At 40.6% G+C, this 8115-nt stretch overlaps 1 protein-coding gene across 1 annotated transcript; it reads left to right on the forward strand.

Annotated features, from left to right (window-relative positions):
• Positions 1 to 308: 308 nt before the first annotated feature.
• noto (notochord homeobox) lies at positions 309 to 1264 on the forward strand (the record flags this gene model as incomplete). The annotated part of the gene is made up of 3 exons (XM_079261685.1): positions 309 to 681; positions 776 to 963; positions 1058 to 1264. The coding sequence occupies 3 exons, from the start codon at positions 309 to 311 to the stop codon at positions 1262 to 1264; spliced, it is 768 nt and encodes a 255-aa protein (XP_079117811.1).
• Between the last annotated feature and the right edge of the window lie 6851 nt (positions 1265 to 8115).

Raw genomic sequence — 8115 nt, forward strand, 5'->3', positions numbered from 1 at the left:
CAGTAAATCTCCTGAGTTCCCCTGCCCCCAGCGTTCTTCAAAAGCCTTCTCATTCAAAGGGTTAGGATGTTTGACAATCCCAGCTTGTACAACTCCAGCAATTAATTGGATACGTTGTAGGGATGTTGGTCTCTCTCATCTGCTACTTGAAAAGACAAAGGAACGATGGGGGGGACTCTTCACACCTCCTCGTGCTCCAGGACTATAAATCAGGCCTCTCCTGCGCAGGAGCATCATTTGTCCCCACGCTGCAGCTTGGAGCAACTTCTGAGTTTTTTACAAAGATCTTCAAAATCTAATATTCAACCATGCAGGTACCGAGCAGGGCAGTAGGAGCTTATGGGTTTTCTGTGCGTAATTACGCACCGTCAGCACTGTCCCCACTGAACAACGGGGGACAGTACAGTCCATCAACGAAGCCACCTAGTGGGAAATCTTTCACCATCGAGGCTTTGCTGGCTAAACCAGAGGAGGCGACAAGCGGACGGGCAAGTCCGACTCACTGCGGACTGAAATACCAACCAGCAGCGCCGGTTTTGCCTCTGCCTGTGGCACCAGCGCCGTACCTCTACTCACCAAACATGCTCCACTCCACCATTCACACACAGCCTGGATATTCTGTTTACTGCTGCCCTCCTTTCAGCTATCCGTCCTCATGTCGTGGAGCATTTTACGCACAAGGTAAATGTGGAATTTGAGCAGATTATTTCAGATTTAGTTCAAATAAGACACTGATCTGGCTGTAAAATTGAAAATTTTCATGTTTTCTTTGCAGCTGCGATGTCCAAAGTAAACGCAGGTCTGCACGGGTTCAAGGCTAAAGGTGGGAAATCCAAACGGATGCGCACAAGCTTCACCAGCGAGCAACTGTCCCGGCTGGAAAAGGAGTTCGCGCGGCAGCAGTACATGGTTGGATCAGAAAGGTTCCTCCTGGCTTCAGCACTGCAGCTCACAGAAGCTCAGGTGGGAACTTACTGCTGGAAAAAATAAATAAACCATCGCCGAGTCTGTATTCACGTGAGCAACGTTTCTAACCTGGTTCTTGTTTTTCTTCTAGGTCAAAGTCTGGTTCCAAAACCGACGCATCAAGTGGCGCAAACAGAGTCTGGAGCAGCAGCAGGCCAAACTGGCCAAACTGGGTCTGGCAGCTCCGCTGAAAAGCCCCGGATCTCAAGGCTACGGAGATGAAGGCGATGAGGATGAAGAGTTATCCGATTCAGACGTGGACATCAACGTGTCAGATGACTCCACAGACCACTGCTAACCAAGCTCCACCGGACTGGGAAAACAGAGACTTTACTGTAAATACTGCTGAGAAAGGAGGCTCTTGTCTCCAACTATGAATATTTAATAGATTTATAGTTATATATTTAATTTTCTACACTTATTGCTTGTTGATGAGTTTATTTCATGTAATGTGACATACTCATAAATATATTTTATGACATTAATGGCTTCCTGGTGTTTCCCTGTGAAGTAGTTGATAATGGCCAGTAGACAATATACCACATAGAGCACTGACGTTGTCTCAGCGGGACTATATTCACCAATCAAGAATTAAAATTAAGTCCACTGATAGAGCTTTAAAAGTGAGACGGGTTTTCCTTTAGTTTAATTATGCCGTTTTTATTGATCTAATATCTCAAAACTTGGGCTTTAAATAACTAAATTCATGGTACATGTTTGAAAGTTAAAAACACATGAAAGAAACCAACACATCCCAGGTACATGATGCTGGGCTGAAAAGGCACGTTTGAAAGCTGAAGCCACAGATGCTGCGAGCATTTTAATATTTTATCTTTACACTAAATAAATACCCGAGTATCATTTTATCTTTTAAGTGGAAACCAAGCACCGCATTGTGATTCTAAAACCCTCACAATAAAAGAACATTTGCTCCGATAAAACATCTCGTCTTCCGTATTTCACTTCTTCGCCGTGCCCTCTTGACCTCTCCTTATTGTCCCCTCAGCTCACTCTGTGCACAGTGTGAAGATGATGGAGACATTTCCTCCCAGGTTTGATCTCACGTAAAGGCTGAGACCGACCGGGGTTCTCCTCTGATTTAAGCTAAGCAAATAAATAAGCAGCTCAGGGATTAGCTGGGATATCTGTAACCCAGGGTGGTAGGGGTCACTGTGTCTCAGAGCTACAGAGCTGGGTCTCGCTGTTTTAATCTGTTTAAATGGTCTCTACGCCTGTTCTCACTGCTTCTCAGTGGATAGGGCTCCAACATGCCCACCCACCGCCGGCAGGTGTCCGCTCGTTGCTCTATTGAAAGTTGACGTCGCTCCTTCCAGGCGGAAAAGGCCTCACGCTGTTGGCTGAAGCCTGCCTGGCAGACAGGAGGGATAAAACTGGAGGGAGGACAGTGTGTGGATGTGGGAGCCCATCAGAGCAGCTAATTGGGGTGGTCAACCTGAAACGGGCGTCCTGTGAAGAATTTGGATGATGGGAACACACTGCAGAGGCCTCCATCTCTTTAATCTTAAAATCTCCAAGGTATGTTATGATACTCTAATTCCATGTCAACAAATGGATTTAACCTCCACAGAGGCATCTCTGGCTGATAACCAGTTTATATCGTCTATAATACCTATAGGATCATGTTTTACATAATCATTATGAACGGGTGAAAACCAGAGATGCATTGGGATCCTCTCATAGGAAATGGAAGTATTGGGTAAGTCCTAAAATGTTTGGGATTTGTTGTAGAGAAAAAACAAGCGTTTGTAGAATTCACGATAAGCTTGAAAGGCAGTTTTTACTGAACTTTCTGCCACTCTGTGACGTCTTTAGGAATAGTTCCCGGACTTTCCAAAGCTTTTCTTTAGCTGTGTTTGTTCTGGTCTCTGTCATGGTCCCACACTGCCTCAGTGATTCTGAGGTCCAGACCCCAGGAGGATTCAGCCCTCCATAAGACTTTTCGGTCCATTTCATGTGTCATTTCTCATGTATCTGCCGTTCCCTCCTCTTTCCCTCACTTAAACAAGGCTTCCTCATTTCTGATGAGCTTTCAGTGAACAGTAGAAGTAAAAACTGAAGGTTCAGATGCATCTCTCAGGTCCTGTGATTTATTTATTTATTCATTCATTCATTCTGTGATGGACTGGCAACCTGTCCAGGGTGTACCCTGCCGCTCGCCCAATGATTGCTGGGATAAGCTCCAGCAAGCTCCATGACCCTTAATTGGACTAAACAGTATAGAGAATGAATGAATATTTATTTATGTATTTATGTATTTATTTATTAATTCATTCATTTATTTTAGGTCCCATCCAGACGTTGTTCAGAGAGTCTTTATTGTCCTGTGGACAATATTAATTAGAATCCTTTTTGTTTTGTTTTGTTGAGAAATAGTTATAATAATGGTCAAAAGTTTTGGCATTGCTTATCAAAACAAAGTGACAGAGGTGGCTCAGGCAATTTATCTACACAGATTTATAATATAGGACTTTTTACTTTGTGACCTTAACAATAAGTGTTTCTGACTTCTTTTTGACACAGTAACATTTACTATGTACCGTCCTGTTGCTATCATTTCCCTGCAGCATCGTGAGGCTGAGAAACCACACCTCATAACTTTACGTTCAAGCCTGGAGCATCATGTTACCGCTGCATTTTGCTTTACTTGCCAGCAGCTGGTTATCAACACATCAGCCAGTTTGGATGAGACAAGAGTCGACGTCGCACCAACTTTTTCTGGCTAGATCAGAGTGGAGGTAGGCTGCAAGATGGAAGCTGAATTAATTGTCTTTAGAAGGTTCCTCGCTGAGAAAATCTGTCAAAGTTCAGTATTTGTACACTATAAAATTCATCATAGGTATACTGCGAAATTGACCAAACCATTGAGGCAGTTAAAGGGTTATTTGGAAACCCTTTTTTCTGCTAAATCTATTTATAATTTTATGTTTGTTAAAAAAAATTGGAATAATTTATACTTTAATAGAAAAGTCCAAACAAAAAATCTGCTCTTTGCTAAATTGTCTCTCACTTGTCAGCATATCCCTTTGGTTTATTCTTCAAGTAAGGTGTTTCTATTTATTTATTTTATTTTAATTTTTCATCACCTTCATCACCACTCTCTGGCTGCCAGACATCTGTAACAATGGCTGGCAGCAAACCAGTTAAGTTCTGTGTGAAGGGAAACATAAACAAATAGATTCCTCTGAAAATGATCAGGTCAAAGAACTGAACTAAGCATGATCAAAAAGCAGTTTTTGTCCAAAGAAAAACTTTAAAAAAAACTTCAGAAAGTCTGAAGAACTATCACTCAAGACCATCAGGGCCTTAATTATTACTTGCTAATGAAAATGAACGTTTTTATTCTCCACATAGCGTTTTGAGGCAACAGCCAAACCCCTCCGAGTACAGCAGCTCTGATGTAGGAAGCAGGGGACAGTTGGGAAAGTTAATAAATAACATCAGTGTTGGTCTCCCCCTCTGTCTCTTGTCTACCACCCCCTGCCCAGCCTGATTATGGCTGAAGAGCAGCTGAAGGAGCAGAATTTGTGTAAAAACCCTGGAGAGATCTTTCTGATGTGATCAGCCTGGTATGAGACTTGGATCCCCCCCCTCCTCCTCTCTTCTCTCTACAGCCCACGTAATCCCATTGAGGGACAGAAAGAAGCAGCCAGAGGCCTGGGAAAACCACGAGCATCCTGGGGAGGGGAGGTGGGGGTCACCAAGCTCATCGTCTCAATTAGCACAGGGCACCTTAACGGCTGGAAACACGCCAGTGCTAGCTGAGTTACTTAAGATTCTCTGCAGGATCTGAAGGGAAGCTTCTTATGAGAAGAAACTGTTTCTATTTGTCTCATCAGCTCTCAGAGGTTTACAGGTCTGGACTCCGTTAAAATCCAACATTTTGTTTTATTTGCTGGTTTTAGCTTTGATCACCACGAGCTGAAATTATTTGAAGAAAAGGCAACATATGGTTGGCATTTGTTTCCAAATGTCTATGATCCTGTGATTACTCGTCAAATTTGGAATTGGGTTTAAACGTTTTCATCAGGAAATTTGAATAACGTGGAGTGTTAATGATGTTTTATGGCCTGAAAATGAAAACTAGTATCTCCAACTTTTAAAAGACTTCTGGTAAAATAAAATAAAATGAAATAAAATAAAATTAAATTAAATTAAATTAAATTAAATTAAATTAAATTAAATTAAATTAAATTAAATTAAATTAAATTAAATTAAATTAAAACAAGTGAGAATATGATGTGCAAACAAGTGATCAGCAACATCTTGATACCACATTTATAAAGTGGTAATCCAGACTTGGACACATAATGTGAAGGCACCAGAGCTCAGAAAAGGTGAGAGTGACAAACTAACTTTTGTATAGTTCATTTAGAGTTCATCACACAATAAATATCTTTAAAAAGAAGTTGGAAATATCAATATGAGCATATTATTTGTCCTGAATAACCTCTGGCGGTTAAAAGTGAAGCCTATGCAGAAGTGCATAAAACTGCAGTTCCTTCTTCATCCACTAGGGGCTCCAAAACAGAGCAAATCCCCATAGACTCCCATGTTAAAAAGACCAACTTCACAGCAGAAATAAACATGTTTACAGCAGAAATAAACATGTTTACAGCAGAAATAAACATGTTTACAGCAGAAATAAACATGTTTACAGCCTGGTTCAAAAATCCATTTTAGGTTTAATAGGTCAGGTTTACCTTCATGACAACTGTGGGGGGGAATTAATTTTTTTCTAACTCACCCGTTTAAAAGTAATTTAGGCACATTTAGGGGCGTGTCCTTTTGATTGACAGGTACTCAATCTCCCGCTTCAAGTAAAAAGAATGTAGAACAACCACTTACCTCCGTTAGCTGGTTAGCTCCTGTTATCTCCGGGTTAGTTTGGTTAGCTCTTAGCGACAGGCAGCTCTGAGTTTGCTTGATGTCAATCATCCACCATGACGCACACAGCCCCCCTCTCACCTCAACCTCTTTGCCCATATCTTTATTTTCCGGGCGAGATGACACACATGCCCCTGCCAAGATGGCGATAGGAACCGCCCACTGAGCTTTAACTCAATTCTTCAGAAACCTGTGGGTGACGTCACGCAAGCTACGTCCATCTCTTTATATACAGTCAATGGTCCTGAAAAGTAGGTGGTTTATAGTCTGGCTGTAGGTAATTACAGGCCTATTATGTTATTATTTTGTTCAGCAAAACTATGCTTGGGTGAAAAACCAAGAACACTCCAGGATTTAGTTAACAGCATGTGGAGGATCCTGTGTAGCAAAAACACAAAGTCATCCTTTCTGTACCACATTGTACCACATGACCAGTCTGTCACATTGCTGTGCAGGAAATATGGTCCATTATTCAGTTCTTTAGGACACATTCAGCCTTTCTGATTCGAATCCTCGTCCGTTTGCTCGGAAAGTCGCTTCGTTTGGGAAAATATGATGCACCTAACGAATTCTGATACGGATCAAAGAAGCGGACTCCATCCTTCTACAAACTCAGATCTCAGTCCATTTCAAGTGGATCAAATACAGGAAGTGGACTGGAAAAAAGTCACCTCCTGTATTTGGTGTTGCATTACATTTTGGGTAAATACATAGCGATGGCGTTTAGAGTCCTCTGCCTCATCTGTTGTTCAAGCTGCGTCCATTGCTGCAGTGTATTTCTGCAGTATACTTGCATAAAACAAAATAAAAACCCAAAACAGCCATAGTTTCCATGTTTAACTTGTAATGGAGGAAACCGTTTTCTTCTTCACGCAGGTCTTGTTCTCTCTTTTACTTAATACCAGTGCAGCGCCACCTATTGTGAAAATGGGGATATATTATTCTATGGGTTTGGCTCGTTTGACCAAAGTGCAGCGTCCCCAGTCGGACCGGGTCTAGTGGACTATCCTGATGTGACTGCACCCTAAATGTCCAGTAGGTTATAAACCCATAAGAGTCCAGCGTGAAATGTATGATACATACAGTTTCTAAATGTTTAGCATCATTTTAAGGTAAAACATTTGCTAAAATTCCTGTGGAACAGAATCTGATTTATGTCTTCTCCCTTAATGGACAACAGAAAGAAAAAGGTTAAAAGATAAACATTTTGGCGTTTCACATGGTGATAAAATGGTAGCTATCCATACAAAATATTAGTTGCTTTCTTTTTTTAAGACATTTTGACAAATAAAAGACCTCCAATTTTAAAAAAATGAAACTTTTCTTACCATTTTTTCATGGGTTGGGTCTTTATGGGTTAAGATTTTACATGCTAGTTGAGACCTGTTAATCTGAGATGTAGCTTTATTTTGTTTGTTTGTTTATTCAGGCGTTACACTGTCTGGGATTCTAAAAGACTTGCTGGGACATCTGCTCTTGAGTAGACTGGTAGCTGTCTTGCATGTTTTCAACGGGTGAATAATTTTCCTCATGGTATAAAAACATCTAAATAATTAGAAAATGACCTTGTCACCCTGCCAAGATCGATAGACAACAACTGTTTTTCTGAGATCACTGTCTTTCCTCCTTGACATTTGTGTTACAACATATCTGAATTAATCAGATTGTTTATACTGGATATTTTGGGGGTTTTATGACCATTAAATAAATGCTGCACTTTCCAGATCAGAGAATAAAATAAACATCCAGACTTTTGTCAACATCACCTCCAGAGGCTTCAGACTTTCTGTTGGGGTTGTATCAGAGCTCTTTATTAAGCTTGTCACATTGTTTAGGATTGCAGCATTAATGCAGAAAAAGTTCATGAATATCACAAAATGTGGCGCCTGCTATATTCTGCACTGGATTGTCCTGTCGGCAGTTTTGAACAGTACCCATGTAGGTAAATACAGAAACTAACTGCTGTGCATTCTGAGACATGTTAAGATGTGTCCTTTTAATTTTTTTTTGTATGGACACAATTTGCTTTATAATTGCTTTATATTAATTATTATTCTTGAATTTAATAAATAAATAAAGTATCTTTGATTTGGTTAATCATAGCTTTAAACTAGAAGTTTTAACATCAGATCCCATTGGTTGTGAGAGTTAAAAAACAGTTTTACAAAGTAGTAGAAGCTTTTCATGTCGTGTTGCAGGCCCAATGGAGAGATAAGTGAAAAAAACACACTTTAAAACTCCATT

Source organism: Telmatherina bonti (assembly GCF_933228915.1).
Source record: "Telmatherina bonti genome assembly, chromosome: 22".
NCBI classification, from domain to species: Eukaryota; Metazoa; Chordata; class Actinopteri; order Atheriniformes; family Telmatherinidae; genus Telmatherina; species Telmatherina bonti.